The sequence below is a fragment of the Carassius carassius genome, chromosome 16 (assembly GCF_963082965.1).
Source record: "Carassius carassius chromosome 16, fCarCar2.1, whole genome shotgun sequence".
Lineage (NCBI taxonomy): Eukaryota > Metazoa > Chordata > Actinopteri > Cypriniformes > Cyprinidae > Carassius > Carassius carassius.
The window spans coordinates 21,418,778-21,436,133 of NC_081770.1; the positions used below are offsets into that span (position 1 = coordinate 21,418,778).

At 36.6% G+C, this 17,356-nt stretch overlaps 1 protein-coding gene across 2 annotated transcripts; it reads right to left on the reverse strand.

The window, feature by feature from the left end:
• Positions 1-406: 406 nt before the first annotated feature.
• Positions 407-16,968, reverse strand: atp8b3 (ATPase phospholipid transporting 8B3). 2 transcript variants are annotated; one of them, XM_059569539.1, is made up of 28 exons: positions 16,418-16,968; positions 15,798-15,846; positions 14,773-14,864; positions 14,486-14,599; positions 13,418-13,516; positions 13,201-13,262; positions 13,015-13,087; positions 12,704-12,774; positions 12,120-12,211; positions 11,848-12,006; positions 11,642-11,730; positions 10,977-11,170; positions 10,679-10,887; positions 10,571-10,593; positions 10,329-10,485; positions 9,689-9,877; positions 9,128-9,240; positions 6,598-6,762; positions 6,375-6,486; positions 6,208-6,283; positions 5,461-5,575; positions 4,833-5,019; positions 3,511-3,734; positions 3,275-3,358; positions 2,963-3,187; positions 2,732-2,870; positions 1,042-1,172; positions 407-937 (listed from the first exon to the last, which is right to left on the reverse strand). In XM_059569539.1, exons 2-28 carry the CDS (start codon positions 15,820-15,822, stop codon positions 701-703), a joined length of 3,456 nt encoding a protein of 1,151 aa, XP_059425522.1. In that variant the 5' UTR covers positions 15,823-15,846; positions 16,418-16,968; the 3' UTR covers positions 407-700. The 2 variants fall into 2 exon arrangements, with proteins under 2 accessions (XP_059425522.1, XP_059425521.1); XM_059569538.1 differs by having other exon boundaries at positions 408-937; positions 15,798-15,851.
• Positions 16,969-17,356: the final 388 nt, after the last annotated feature.

Below are 17,356 nucleotides of genomic sequence, written 5' to 3' on the forward strand. Positions count from 1 at the left end.
AAAATACACAAGATTTTGCTGGTTTTAAAATCCCATTGAAGCTTCACATTCACACACAAACTTGTTCTCAGGCAGCTGTTAAAGGTTAAAGGGCATGTTATTATGGTGAGCCTCATTCCTCCTCCTGTCCTACAGGGGGAGCCAGAGAGCCTGTGGAGCACTTTTCATTCAGTGCAAGAAGGAGACAAATTGGAATAATAACTGTTACAGAAAATAAAAAAGGTAATATGGGTAAATTGCGTGTTTTGAAATAAAATAAAACCATTGTTGAACATTTTCAAGCTATTGTCTGTTTATTTATCTAGCCTGGATTTCACTGCAGCAATGAAGAAACAATTATATATTTTCGATTAAATATATTTATTTGTAAAATTGTATACAAAAATACAAGTATATTTAAAACCTCTAATATTAAAAACTAAAGATGATGGGATTCACCTTTTGTCAACCATTTGGCGCTATGATGCTGATAATGTTATGACAAATCGGAGATTTACAACCTTTTTTTTGCATTTTAAAATGTTCAAACCCTCCCCATAACATTAAGTATTGGCAAAATAGTCACCATCAATTAGATTAGGTGTGTTCTGGGCCTCCATTTTAGAATTGCACCAAACCCCCTTGGTTTCTGGACTTTTTTAGTTAAAATATTTGCTACTTATGTCACATTTTCAGCGCATGACAAAACACACTGAAGATGCTAGCATGCCACATCACCACTATTCATTTCTATAAGTGAACCCTGTGGAGATTCTTTCTTCAGACTGTCTGCCGTAACTCTCCTGTCCTGTGGGGGTGCCGCAGAAGGAAGCCCAACTCCTGTGGTGATTAACTTTCCAAAACCTTTTCCTTGGGACATCGCATAGGACGAACGACGCTGAAGGGTACCTCTCTGAAACCACGACTTCAGCTCAACAGGCTCATTCGAGCTGTGGATCTGCATTTGGAAAAAGGACAATACGGTGAGCACAGACAATAACACAACGTCTCTTATATGCTAATTGTGACAAAAGGATTTGTGATAGGAAAGTGGAGATCAACCTTATGTTTGTTGGGGTTTGCTAGCACAACACCTAAGGCCCGTATTGTTATTGAGGGAAGGACAGCAATACAGGTGGTCACACATATGGTCAGCCAAACCTCAGGGGTACTGTAAGCATTTGGTGATGCTCCTGAAATTACAAGGTTCAGATAATCAACAGCATTTCAACATTTAGGGAATCTGCTTGAAATCCCATATAAAGAGTTTGCGTTCTTATATTTCACAGCTTTCACAGTTTTTTAACACTGCCTCCTGGTGGTGTGTCAGAGAGTCTCCAAAATTCAGATTGTGAAAACAGATTCACATGCTAATGCTCATATATATATATATATATATATATATATATATATATATATATATATACATATATATATATATATATATATATACATATATATATATATATATATATATATACATATATATATATATATATATACATACATATATATATATATATATACATACATATATATATATATATATATATATATATATATATATATATATATATATATATACATACATATATATATATATATATACATATATATATATATACATATATATATATATATACATACATATATATATATATATATATACATACATATATATATATATATATATACATACATATACATATATATATATACATACATATATATATATATACATACATATATATATACATATATATATATATATATATACATATATATATATATACACACACACTGAGGACAACTGAGGGACTCATATACAACTATAATAAATGCTCGCTGAGAATGTGTATATTTTTCCTATTTTGCATAAATATCGTATTAAGTCATTTTTATAACTTCAGCTATTATTTTCTCTTGTGGACTATATGTAAATTTTAAAGGTTTTTTTATGTGATTATTCAGGTCAGTACTAAATAAAAAAAAGAACATGCATTTTGTATGATCCCTCTTATTTTGTTAAAATAATTAACATTTTGCAGATACTGGAAAGTGTATGCAAAATTTTAACCACTGTGTAAATATGTATAAAACAAAATCTATAAAACTGAAAATGAATGACAAATATTTTTTTTCTAATATTCATTCTAAATTGTAAAAATATTTACCAATTTAAGTTATTCAAAAATTGTACACAATTCTTTCGAATACTCATTATTTTCAGTTAAAATATTTACAGCGTCTGACGTCTGACATTTAAAAACAAATGTACTATAATTACAAAAACATTTACTCTCAGTTATAAAATATTTAATTGGTCCATATTATTTTTTAAGTCTATAACACTAATAGAAAAAAACTTATATAATTGTACATAAGATTAAAATGCATTTTGTTATATCCACAAAGTCAAAAATCAGTTGTTTAATTCTAAAATCTATGATTATATATATATATATATATATATATATATATATATATATATATATATATATATAAAAGTGTGTGTGTGATTTGTGATTCTTCGACAAATCATGGAAACCAGTGCAATCATAAAAATATATTTCATATTTATCATAAATTTTAGATAAATAAAACTAGCACCTGAAATTACTTTTTACAAGTGCATTTTCTATATATTAGAGCCCTGATGGGGCATTATAAAAAGTTTACTACTTGATTAAATGCATCTCTTCTTTCAGGAATATTTTATTTACATGAACAATGATTAATCTGCAGACAATACCCAGAAAAAAGTAGTCTTTGGGTGAGGCGGTGAAGAGCCGAGCGCTATGGAGAGCCAGCGTGGACAGAAAGAATGCCACCAAACTAAAAACAACTGCTGCAACGCTGTACTTGGTCCAGAATTTTGTATGTAGAATAACCTAAAACCGACAGGCAGAAACAAAATTATACTTTTATTTATTCACACATTTATGAAATATTATCGTAGCCTTTGTTGATGCCATCTAGTTACCTCAACAGTCATGGTGAGCACTACAGATGTTTGAATCGTTACGGCTAAAGTCTGATAATCGAGAGCAAAGTACTGTAATATTCCCATAGGGATGAAGAACAGGATGATGGAGGTGTAGACCGAGTATAGGAGCGTGATGGCCAAAACTAAAGGATTGAAAAGCTGCTTCTTCTGTCCAATCGAGTAGATCTCAGGCCAACACAGACAACTCTTAGCGCTCACATCCTTTTATTGAGTAAATATAAACAGTAAGACTTCTAGATGAACCAATCAGGTGTTAGATTTCTTGTGATCTGTTTGTATTTACCCTACCTGTTCAAAAAAACCCATGCACTGTATAGGAAGGGATGTATACAGTGTTGTGTAGAGGCTAATAAACCAGCTCTCATACATAGGCTGGAAAAGAGAGAAAAATGGACCAAAATAAGCTGCTCATGTCATTTCTTAGAGAAACAATACCGCATGTTGTTTTGACTGTAATGACATATTTGTGCAGTGTGGTTGGAGTTGGTGGGTGTATAGTTTATTAAGTGACCTAGATGCTCTACCTGAGCGCTGAAGCCATTGTAGAAACTATACCAAATGTGCACCAGAGCAAAAGCAGTGGTTTTGTAGAGGAAATAGCGCAGAAGGATGCAGATACGGTAGTATGACCAGTGCCCGTGTACCAGCAGCAGCCTGCGAAGGAAGCTGAACTGAGCCAGAGCGAAATCTGCATTCTGCACCGCCTGACTGCCCTCCATGCCGCAAAGACCAACGCCTATATGTGCCGCTGGTGAATATACGAGAGATTAGTTGATTAGCAAATGTGAGAAAAATGTACTACAGAAATAACAAATAATGCATTTAAAGGGATAATTCACCCAAAAATGAAAATTAGAAAATAAATTACTCACCCTCAAGGCATCCTAGGTGTACATGACGTTCTTCTTTCACACGAATCCAGTCAGAGTTAGATATAAAAAATTGTCTTTGATCTTTGATTTGGCACTCAGTGGGTGTTGCAGTGCATTAGTCCAAAAGAAATGAAATACAAAAGTGCCCATCCATAATAAAAAGTGTCTCACACGACTCTGGAGGGTGAACAAAGGCCGCCTGTAGCGTACCCATGTGTTTTTGTAAGAAAAATTTCCATATTTAAAACAAAGTAATCACTATAATCTGGCTTGCGCTCACTGTTGTAAAAAGGAAACAGTTCTGGGGGAATAACGTATTGAGGCCAGTTTTGCTCATGCCCCAGTGAAAATGCTCATCTCGTGAAAACCAACGTTTGTTTACACGATCAAAGGAAGCAAAGTTTCCTTACTTTAGCAAAGGAAAACCAGTCTCCTCTTGGTTTATATCAAAATCCTCCGACATTCTTCTTTACAAATCCTTGTTTTGTACTTCTAAATTAGTGACCGTTGTTTTGTTTTGACCTCTCCCCTGAGTTTCCGCGTTCGTCACAACTAAGGAGAGAACTTCATGAGCAAAGCTGACCTCCATGTGTCATTCCCCCGGAGCTGCTTCTGTGCACAACAGTTAGCACAAGCTAGATTAAATAGATTTTTTACGTTTTAAATATGGTTATTTTTCTTACAGGAGGACTTTGTTCATCCACTGGAGCCATGTGAGACACTGTTTTAATGGATGGGCACTTTTTGTTTCATTTCTTTTGGACTGATGCACTGCAACACCCGCTTAGTGCCATTAAACAGTTTGAAAGATCAAAGACAATTTTTAATATAACTCCAACTGGATTCATCGGAAAGAAGAAAGTCATATAAACCTAGGATGCCTTGAGGGTGAGTAATTTATGTCCTAATTTGAATTTTTGGGTGAACTAACCCTTTAAATAGTTGCTGTTTTGATCGAACAGGAACTCTCTCACTCTTGATCATGTTGACATCGTTGGCACCATCGCCTATCGCCATTGTAATCGAAGTTGAATGCTTCATGACCATCTCCACCACTTCTGCTTTTTGCGCCGGTGTGACACGACAGCACAATACAGACTGGCACTGATCAGACAGAGCAACAAACTTTGCCCCCCATTCCGGCTCTCTGGTCAATTCTGCCTGTAATGTTAAGAAAAAAAACAATAACACATTAATACATCATTAATATTGAGAAATTATCGCAATGTAATATAACTGGTATGTATTGTAATATATTATAAAATTATATTTATTCCGGTTTTGTAAAGCTGAATTTTTAGCATCATTACTCCAGTCTTACTTACAGAGTCACATGATCCTTCAGAAATCATTGTAAAATACTGATTTGCTACTCAAGAAGCATTTCTCATCATTATCAATGCTGAAAACAGCTGCTCAATATTTTTGAGGAAACATATACTTTTTTTTCTCAAAAGAATAGCATTTGTTAGAAATAATAATATGTAATTTTATGTAACATTACAAATGATCAACCTAATTCATCCTTCCTGAATAAAAGTATTACTTTCTATTAGTGTATTGTATATATTCTATTCTAAAATGTTGGCTTTATATGCTCACCAGTTCAGGACCCGAAATTACTAGTGCTGCTTTGCTCTTCACTGCTTTTCTGCTTGTGATCCAAACCTCCGGCTCTTTAGACTTGACTTCTGGAGAAGGAGACTCTAGAAGCTGCCTGGAGATGTTGACAACACTCAAGTTGCGTTATATTATATTGTATTTGTATAAGAGGTGCAATAAAAAATTTTTTCCAGCATCAAGTAATTTTTCTGTTCTCACAAATTCACATCCTATTAGAACACATTTGATGCTTAACAGACAGCTATATGGATAGGATCATGGACCAATTAAATGTCATTGTGGGTGTGGCTATCTAGCGTGACATGATAATAATAGAAACAAAGCAAAATGACCAACTAGTCACAACCATACTTCTATATGCTTCATATGGTGACAGGAGGTATATACAGTTTAAGGCTACATCCAAAATCCCATATTTCTCTTCTACAAAGTCAGCAAAAAATGGTTTGCTAAAAGAGTAGCATGTCTGAAATCACAGTCTTCAAACGGCTGCAAGTAATTACTTATTCAAAAGAAGTACCTGCTCAGAGAATGTGATTTCGGACACAGACTATCTAGAAAATGTGTGGTCATAAAATTGTCATCAATTGTCATTTCAGCACATTGAAACTAAATTTAACATTATTTGCTATGGGTGGTTTGCGAATTGGGTGCTTGTCACAGTAACAGCTGATTCAAATTATCTCAGATTGTAGAAATGTTAATAATATGCCTGTATTTTCTGACCTAAGTTCCTCCCCTTGGATTAGGGTCGTGTCTGGATCCATAAGTTTGCAGGCATATCCCACATTCACAGCCGTTTCTGTTGGGAAGAAGTTGCAAACAGTGTAAATTTGTTTTCATTTTCTGCTTTAGGTTCTTGAAACCAGTTTACACATATGTTGAAACAGCACCTGTTTTGTCTCCTGTCAGCACCCACACCTTCAGACCCGCCCTCCGCAGGGTGGCGATGGTCTCAGGGACACCTTCCTGGAGACGATCCTCAATGGCAGTCACGCCCAACAGCTACACAAACAGGACTGTTTAATAACAGAATGCTAAATGCTTTCAATAATCTGCCATGCTAAAGTTGACTTCAGAGACAATTAGTGTTTCATAATAACTCCCTTTGAGTACCGTTAAGTCTTTTTCCATTTGATCATATATCTCTTCGAGCGCGGTCTCCTGGTCTCCTGTGGATGTGCCCGCCTGACTGAGGGTGCGGCTCCACTCCGTCCACAGGGCTTCAGGAACCGAGCGCACCGCCACACACAGAGTCCTCACACAGCCCTGAGCGAACAGCTGCCAACCGCACACACATCCAAAGACATCAACAAATGCCTCGTACGTAACCTCATGCTCAAACACTTTCCTTTCACACCAAGAACGATAACTATGAAGATAATTATATTAGCATCCACACCAACACAAAATAACGTTTAATTCATGATAAGCATGGTGCAGTTATATCATCTGCTACTTTAAAGGGGTCATGAACTGAGAAACAAAAATATAGATATTTTGACATGCTACTATAAAAACACCCTGTAAGTTTCAGAACTCTTTCTCTTTTCTAAACTTTCTCGTTGGTCTAAAGACAGCTTATATTGAAGCCAGTCTGCCAAAGTGACAGCTTGTGGAATATACGACTATGATGTAATAGTGTGGATAAACACTGCCTGCTTCTACATCACTGCCTGTTTAGCTCCGCCCACCAATTCACGATGCAGAAACCAAACAATAAAGATGGCTCTAAAGACAAGAGGATGCTGTGCATTGCTAAGTTGTAGGAAAACAGCCGTTGAATTGTCTTCCTTGAAGAGTGGGTTAACTTTATTTTCAGTGAAGATCCAGACCGAGACTTAATTTTATTTGTAGATTCATTTACAAACAAGGCACAATTCGACGCGGGATTTTCAAAAAGATGACGATGCTGTGCCAACTATATCGAATCTGACAGTAATGTCTTAACACGAGTGTGAGTAACTGGTTTTATTACGTGATCACTATTGCTTTGTCTTTTCTTACAGTTTGTGTTGATATTTAAGCGTTTTTGACCTAAATCACAACAGCGCCCATCTATGAAGGATGTAGGCTGTCAAACATACAAGGCCCATTCACACCAAGAACGATAACTATAAAGATAACTATAAAGATAACGTTATTGGGGTCCACAACAGCAAACAATATCGTCTGTTTATTCTAAGTGCATGGTCTTCTGGCAATTTAAATTCTCAAGCTCATTATAGCAGGACGGATTCTGATTGATTGTAAAAAAGTTTTATTGTTCATCAACTGGAAGAAATTAGATTCCAACGATATAATTTCTCTTTGTCTTTATCGTTATAATTGTGGTGTGGACTATGCTATTCTTTAATATTGAGAAAGATTTTTAGAACTATATCGTTATCTTTATAGTAATCGTCCTTGGTGTGAACGGGCCTTTAGCCAATCATAGCAATGGACGTTTACTTCTGAGTCTATGATCCGCCACGTCTATTAATGGTGGAAATTTTGATTCTTTGAAGAGATTCGTTCATTTTCCGTTCGTTCATCAAAATGATTCGTTCAGACACATTCACTGATTCTTTCACTGACCATTTCTTCATATTAAATAATACGCCAGTAAGCGCCGAAAAAGAGTCTTATGTGTTATTTCTTAAGTCAACGAACGTATTCACTTGTTACAAAGTGAAAATCTGTGGCCTTCGAAGTGTGCACACTCAACTTTGGGACACAGCTGATGAATTAGCCCACAGAGCCACCCGGGTTACCGAGCTGCGCATGAGCTGCTAATGTGAAGTGATATTCAGCCAAGTATGGTGACCCATACTCAGAATTCGTGCTCTGCATTTACAGTAACCCATCCAAAGTGCACACACACAGAGCAGTGAACACACACACACTGTGAACACACACCCGGAGCAGTGGGCAGCCAGTTATGCTGCGGCACCCGAGGAGCAGTTGGGGTTCGATGCCTTGCTCAAGGACACCTTAGTCGTGGTAATTTCAGTGAACGAGAAATATGAATCAATGGATAACGTGAACGAGAATGATTCGTTCACCTAAAAGATTTGTTCAAAAATAATGATTCGTACACGACATCTATTCAAACATCATGTTCAGACAGGGGGAGTTAAAACAGGAGTTACTTTTCTAAAAAAAAAATGTATGTAAAAATCTTAAATAAAATTATAAGGGGACCTCAGAGATCAGTTCACGATCCCTTTAAATGCTCTCAAGCTCTTTAAAGTTGAAAAGATTCTCATTAGCTCTCAATAACTAATTTTCCATCCAATTTTGTGAAATTATTTTATGCAGAAAATTTGAATATTGCATTAAACATCTGCTAATAATGTACAGTTTCCATCCATTGTGTTCAAGAGAACAAAATTGCCACATCCTGGTGCTAATTATTAATAATAAAAATTAAAGTTGCTGCAACAAGGAAGCCTGTGGCTCTTTTTCATACATAATAAATGACTTGCGCCTTAGAGTGTGCAGATGAAATGCAATAGCAAACTCTGTCATGTTATCTTGCATTTGAAGGAAGATGATGTTTGGGAAAGTAATCTTGTGAGACAGTTCTAAACCAAATCATACTGATGACAGACTTTGGCATTTCAGAATGATTCTAACAATAGATGGGCCTTTAAAGTCGCCTCACCTCTAGAGCTCTCTCGGTGCTCTCCTGAAGTGGCCCGTCCCTGTGAAGCCTTTCCAGAACAACAATATCTGCACCTTTACAGTACAGCTTCAACTGTCCTCCAGGGTCCCGCACTACACAAACCAATACATTAACCCATATGTTAATATGGTTTTTACACATATCCTACCTTGCAAAGCATGAATTTCATCATCAGCGTAGTACATTCATACTGCATGTGAAGAGCTTGACTTCACTCAGTTCACATATGCATCTTTGAAAGCCTATGTGTTTGGCTGTACACAAACTCTTAAAGAGTTCACGGCAGAACTGAAGCATGCCTTGGGCTTTAACTTCACAATATTGTAGAATTTTGAAAAGAACAAACCCAAAAGGTAACAGTGATATTGGGTCAGTTGAGTCCAGTCATTATATAGACAAAAACATTCTTTAATATCAATCATCTTTTGTGTTTCACAGAATGACAGAAGTCTAACAAGTTTGGAACGGCATGAGTAAATAATGACAGAATTTTGATTCTTAAGTGAACTATCTCTTAAGGGAGCAGTTGATGAAGCTCACCCAGTACTGACATGCGTCTCCTCTTGCTGGTGAAGTCCAGGAGGGCCAGGAGCTGATAGTTTCGGGTGAGGCCCATCTCACTGAGGGTGAGGGTTTCTCGTGTACGGGAGAGAAACACCCAGCCGAGCTCCCGTGCTGCACACACCAGAGCTTCCTCATCCGGAGAGGCAGCCTGGTAATGAGGCAAACCTGTTTAAAAAAAAATGTTTAAAGGTTTGAGGTCTGTAGGTTTTAGACTGTAATAACAATTCACAATATTACTGTTTTTACTGTATTTTTCTTTTAAGAAATGGAGCCTTGGTGAGCATTAAAAAACTTATTTAAAAAAACACTTGTCCTGACCCAAAACCTTTGCACCATAGTGTAGGTTTTTGTTGACAACATTTATTCTGTGTTATAAACTTTAAAACTATTTTTTTTAAATGAAGCTGTAAATGTGTGATGCTTTTACATTGGGACCAATGTCCTCCTGAGGGTCCAAAAAACAACAACCTTGGGGCCCCCTGCTGGTCAAAAGTTGTAAATGCTATAATTAATGGCCCTGTAATCGCATTTTGATGCTGCATTTTCATCATTCTACTTCCCTATGTCTTAACAATTACCATAATGGCAGAATTGAATAAATCTAATTTCTACTAACCATCCCTCCACTCGCTCATGACAGTGTGGCAAAGGGCCAGAGCTGTGAAGAACTCTTGGCACTCAGGGCTGCTCCGTTCACGCAGCTTGTCAACCAACCGCTGGTCAGAAAACTTCAGTCCACCACAGGAGAACCGGTTCCAGCTTAAGTCTAGTGGCTTGTTGAAATCAAAAAATTAATTTTATCAACTTTGACTAAGTCTGTACATTAAAACAGTAATGAATGAATGTATTTATTCTTACCTTAAGTTCCTTTGACATATCACCTGAATAAACAGACATCATTTATTCATCATTAGTGAAAATCTAAAGTACAGAAGGCTGAAAAGAGCATCAAAGAAATTAACATACCATAAATGTGTCCGGCGATGAAGCACTGACGAAAAAGCAGGCGGTTTTGCGTTAGAGTGCCGGTCTTGTCACTGAGCAGGTGGCCCACCTGACCCAATTCCTCATTTAGGGTGGTTGTACGGGCCTGAGCGGGGCTGTTATTGTCCTCCCAGTACATCTCAACATCCCAGCCAATCAGGAGACAGTGCACCATGTGGATGACTTCAAATCTGGTGCAAGACAATGGAACAGTTGGAAGCGGAATATTAAAACTAAATGTTAAAAATGGCACAATCAGAATATGGAGAGCTGGTGTTACGTTATATAAAGAGACATGGGCATAGAAGGACTAAGCAAAATGATGTAGCCCCAGAAGGTGAGGAAGCCCAGGTAGGCAGGAGACGAATCCCGCTGCAAGACCGAGACAACATCGTACTGAGGGGAAACCCTGTGCTCAAAAATCCCAGCCCCCAGGGCCAGGAGAAGAGCTGTTGTTATCATGAACAGCAGGATCTGAAACATGATAAAAACGGAGTTAGATGGGGAACATTTTCAGACAGATGTATAAGAAACATTCATAAACACAAGTGTTAAAACAAAGAAAACATACAAAAACAAAAACACAAATATAAAAATAAAAATATATAAAATATATAAAAATGAAAAGAAATTGTATAAATACATAAAAAAAAATCTAAAGAAATTTCTAGAAAAACTTCCAAATAAAAAATACATTTATAATACATATAGCCTATACAAAAATAAAAAACAGTCACAAAAAAATTGCCTAAACTGTCTTCACTGTTATATTTTTGATTATTGAATTAGCTTCACTCTAAACAATTATATATAATATTCGTATATGATTTGAATTGGTCAACAAGTGATTGCACAAACAATGCACTTAAAAAAAGCTACTATTCAGGCAATTTGTGTTCATTTTAAGATAATAGTTGATGCAAAGAGTTTCTTTCTCTCTCTTACCACCAACACAGTTTTGTTTAGTAGTATTTCCACTTGAGTATTCTTCAGTTTCAGTTTTCCACAGTTTTGCAGAATTTTACTATCCGAGCCTATTATGAGCAAAGAAAAACAATTAATTTTTCATCCGTCAACCAAGGCCATTTGAAACAATAGGTCTGTAAAGGACTGGTAGTGTTTAGGCTACAAATAGCACAGGTTTTATTTACCTGTGTATATGGCTAATCCATAAGCTTTGTCCGTGTTTCGCAGCACAGTCCCTCGGAGGAGCAGGTGGTCTGTGTCCAGATGGTGGCGCTCTCCTTTCCAATGTAACTCACCTTTGAAGGAATGCAAGTTACCGTTTGGTTCTTCACACCACACAATACCTAAGGTAAAAAAAAGAAGAGAGAGAGAGAGAAAGAGTCAAAGAAATGAATAGAAAGCTTATCTTCTAGTCACTACAGATGAATGGCTCCAATGTTTGCGAGTCCATACAAACCATTAAAGGCTGCCAGGTTTTGCTTAACTGAATCTCCATTCAGCTCAGTATGAGTTACACTCAGAGCCTGGCGAAACTTTAAGTTGGTTTCTCTGCAAACAGCACAATAGCAAGAGTTTAAGAACAATGCTACATTAGCACTGGAGCTAATTTCCCACAACATGGTATATTTGGTGTATTTAAAGATGGTTATTTAAGCTTCTTTACACATAGTAACAGTTCTATTTAGAACCACATGAGCCTGAAGAATCCTTTTTGTTGCTGTCGTTGTTGAAATAGTTCAAGGTTCTTTTTTCCCGCCTTTTTGTTTTTTAAATCTGTAACTGTCGAAGCCACCTCATCTATCTACACAGACTGCCAACACACACTTAACAGGTACATTTCTTTCTTAAAATGTCTATAAATGTTAAGTTTCAAATTGTAACTAGTTTCCTAACAATAAAGTCTTGTTATTTTTAGTTTAACCGAACATGTAAACGTGACCAGCTCTGTTTGGTCTACATAGCACTTTCAAATCTTTCATATCTGCCGTGGCAATGCTAGTCAGTCAGTTCTGCTGTGTGTCAAGAGGAAGATGCTCTTACCCATCGATGTCTGCAGTTTCTACGTAGCAAAGGCTGTGTGGCTCAGTGCTGCAAAGGAGGAGCAAATCCGCCTGGGATAAACAACAGAACAATTAGGCTTGTTAGCATTAGCTAAACTTGTTTGCAGTTAATCTTAAGTGGGGAAATAACATCATAAAGTAGCTCCACTAAAATCACTCAGAGACCAAAAATGAGATCAGAAAGTTTGGTATTAATATCTAATGCAATGAAAAATTCGTACTTATGTGCGACTTGTGTGTCCAAATACATTTTTGGCTGCTGGGGTTAGAAACACAGATACACACACTCACAGGTATGACCTGGTCCTTATGAACCTGGAGAATGTCCCCAACACGGACATCTTTCCACTTAACTGTTTTGAAGCTAAAAGGGAGATATTTAAGAGGAAGACTTTTTAAGTAAGAGATTCTCTGTATAAGTAAATTCTGTGTTTGTTTTGTCTCTGAGCTTCCCAGGCCCCCGACAGCATTACTCACCCCTCAGGAGTGAGAATGTCACATGGGCGGCGGTTAATTTGTCCATCACTGCGTCGCCGGCCCTGTGAGACATGGGAGCAGAGGGAGGATGATAGATAGATGTGGGAGTGAGGGGAAAATGGCTGAAAACTGAGATGTGGCTGGTCTTCAAACTTCTATGCAAGTGAAAGTAGCTTAAAAAAATCGACTGAGAGAATGACAGGAATGATAGACTCACCAAGTCTGTTGCTAGATCTTTACAACCACGCACAAGCAGAACAAACAGCAAAGGAAGCATCGTGGTGTACCAAGGGATGGTGGCAATTATAGGAACACACTGTAAATGAAATATGCAAAAAACTGCTTAATTTCAATCTATAAGGTTAAAAATGTATATAAATAAAAAGTAAATGGTCTATATAAAGCCAGTTCCTAATCCTTTCTGAACACCTCTGGTGTGACTGTACATGCAGACTTTGTATTTCCATCTCTCTTGCAACAGTTTTGGAAGTGTCTAAAATGACTGTACCCATTTGTACAAGTCATTGGTGTTTGGTGATGAGTTTTTGGCCCAAGGTCTGCATTTAAAGTCACACCAGAGATGTTCAACTGGGATTAGGACTTGGCTTTCTGCAGACCAGTCAAGTTCTTCCACACCGACTCAATCAGTCATTTCTTTTTGAACCTTGCCTTAAATAAAAAAAACATTTAACATTCTGCACCATTTCCAATCAACTCAATGAAGAACTGTGGATCTTTTAATATATATGATCACATAGCTTAAGATCTTTACAAAATATACTTTATAGCCTACATGCATTTGCATATTTGTAAACATTAAAATTGTGAGCACATTTACAAAATATGGCCAGATTATACTGGAAAATTTAAGATATAATGTATACTATAGAGCCAATTGATTATGCCATTTCCAGTACAGACTCAATTGGGTCCAAGAATAAACCATAGCATTGCCAATATTAAGTTCAGTGCTCCAAGATTTATGAATTGAAACTCAAATATTTACCCTTACAATCTAACTCATGTTATTATGATTTCTCATTTATCTAATTTGTTGTAAAAGAGGGCGTTTTTAGCCATGTCTATGTAAAAGTCTTTTTCAAACAGCAGGTGTTCTTGACTCACTATTTGCAAATGAGCATGCTTCATTCATCATGAGTTCAAGTTGGTCACTCTAGTTCAGTATTCATAGGAACAATATGCTAGTCAAATAACTGGGTTTGGCATTTAAATGCGAAATAGCATCGTGAATCTTTCTGTCAAATGCGATATAAAACCCACGAACCTGTAAGACCACGATAAGTAGGAAGAAAAGATTCGCTGCTCGCTGGAACTGTTCATACAGGTTAAGGGGCAAAAATGTCAGAGGGGTGTATTTGTAGCTCCGCACCACATTGTCCTGGAAACAAAACCCATTAGGAAAGTGTTAAACAACAAATAAAACTGGGGACCTGCTGTCACACCACTGGAAACATCAACATATGTGTGGCAGCCCAAAGGTATCGACTGTTGTTTAATGCTTCCATAACTACTTCTCTCCAGACAATATGAATCAAAATGTTTCTCACGTACAGCATAACGCCCCCAGCGGAAACACAGGAAAGACTTGCGGTGACAGGACCGATGAAAATAACGGTCGTTGGCACGAACCTCCCATTTGACTCCTGAGAAAAGATAATAGAACATCATGTCATCCAAAACTTTCAGAAATAGAAATTGATCATTTTACAAGAATGGAAACTCTGAGCAACATCTTATCATAAGAGACAATTGCACCCAACATATGTGTGTGCCTGAAATATTACTGCTTTTTTTCTGTCAGTACTAAACACACAAACCCAAATCTAGTTCACCCTCAGCCTTGAGATGGAAAACTTACACAAATAAAAGTATGGCTTAATAAATGAATGAATAAATGAAGAGTTCAGATGCAAAAGCCATCTGAAATTTTCATCCCAAAAATTTGCATTTTTATATATTTTTGTATGTTCAGTAATTTAATGGCAATGGAGGCGCCTTTCAATACAATTAAAGTAAAATAACTGAACATGAATAGAAGCCTGCTAAAAATTATTATTTTAGAAGAAAGTTTAAGACTGCAAAAACATTTAATACAATAATTATGTTGATTACATTTTTGTAATATTCAAAAATTCAACAATTTTCTTTAGTGTCTTACAGATTTGTATTCCTACTGTAATTACTTTAGCATGCAATAATGAATTATGGAAACTATAGCATCATATTTTTAATGAGACTTAAGTCCGAACACTCAAAATCGCATCTGTCATTTTTTTTTCCAGCTGATGAAAAGTTAAGACTTCAAATCAACTTCCAAAATATCTACGGATCAAAATATTCAGAATTTTGTAGAAATACTCAGATGTTGGCTTAACATAACTGTTACCATTTGGAAAGAAAAATTTTATTTAAGTGTGTGCGTATGTATGTTTTTTGTCTATATATATATATATATATATATATATATATATATATATATATCACTGGATCACTGCACATAAGGGATATGCATTTATTGATATAATTAACAGTACAAGATGCTGCTTGAAAGATAAAAGCATGTCATTAATACAAACCTCTTTCTTTCTTGCTGTTGGCCATGACAGAGTAATGCACAGAGACAGTCTGTTCTAGAAATAAAGGATGAAACTCATATTAACAGAGGTCACTTGGCAGTGACCAGTCTTGCAGCACCTGCATGAAACATGTCATTCATTATACTGTTACCATGTTGACCTGAAACAAATAGACAGTGAGAGTCTCCACAACTAGCAGATTATATATTATAACATGTGTACGTCATCATTTATACTTGAATTGTGTTTTTATGTTAATAAAATAGACTATATAGTTGTTTATAAATATAAATTAAAATAGTAAAATGAGTATTAATCGAATGGCATGCGACATAAATACATTTAAGAATAAATTAATATATTTTTACAGAACTATTTATTACCTGGTGGATTAAAAATTTAATCACAGCGTTTTTTCCCCGGATTACATCGTAAATGCACACGATGAAATATAAACAAAAGCGTGTGCACACTGAGGAAAATCTATTAGCATCACCTGTCCTATTCCGGTGCATGAGAAGGACACGTTCAGTCCAGAGAAAGAGACACAATAACACTCAGTGTTAGATTAATAATGCTAAGTGCTAAACTGTGAACACTTGGGAGTTTCACCTACACACCTGCTTACTGGTTTTTGTTCGTTGATAGCAGATCCCACAGGGCTCACTTTGCGCGCTCTCCTCCCCAGCGTCTCATCCAGGTAAATCACAACTGGTGTTCCTGGCGCCAACCAACCCTTGAGCTTCATGGATATGTTATTGCATTTGTTGAATCATGTCTCTCTTTCTCGAGCCTCTGTTTACCTCTGGATGTTGTGTTTAAGGATAAACTGCTCTTTAACCTTATTCTTTCCTGCTCTATCTCCTCCCTCTCCCGATCTCCTCCCTCTCAAAAGCGCGGTTGGGGAATTTGTGCAAATTCGCTCCGTGTAAAGGAGGGGGCTGGAACTCGATATGCAGCAGCACAGGTGGGAAAATAAGAGGAGGAGAGAAAAAACGACGGAAGTAATGTGAGAGAACAGGACAGGAAAGGAAAGCAGTTTGTGTTTTAATCTATAGGCTATATGAAAAATAATAAGTCTAATATCTAGGCCCCATTAGATCCCATTCGAGAACGAAAGTCTGTGGTGTAAATGAAGTCCCATTAGGCTAATTACGATAAATTCAAGAGAGTGCCCACAACTAGCCTATATGGACATGCAGAGGAACGACAACGCTGGAAACACTTTCTATGTGAATGATTGACAGCCAATCAGAATCCACCCGACTTAGCTGTAGGCCTACAATAAACAGAACAATTGATGTGGACGCTAATATCGTTATCTTTACGGTTATCGTTGGCCCATTCACACCAGGAATAATAAAAACATAGGCTAGTTGTAAAATTGGTTTTCGATATTAAAGAATAGCAGAGTCCACATCACTATAAAGATGAAGGCACAGAGAAACGATATCGTTGGAATTACTTTCAGAACTATTATTATTTTTATTTATTTTTTCCAGTTAATGAAGGATAAAAATATTGATAGCCAATCTATAATCAATCCTGCGCAGACCAGC

Coding starts and splice junctions, on each gene's coding strand:
- atp8b3 (XM_059569539.1), bottom strand. CDS start 15,822: ATGGCCAACAGCAAGAAAGAAAGAG. Junction 3,735..4,832: donor CGATGTCAACATGATCAAGA/GTGAGAGAGTTC, acceptor TATATTCACCAG/CGGCACATATAGGCGTTGGT. Junction 3,188..3,274: donor GCATGGGTTTTTTTGAACAG/GTAGGGTAAATA, acceptor ACTCAATAAAAG/GATGTGAGCGCTAAGAGTTG.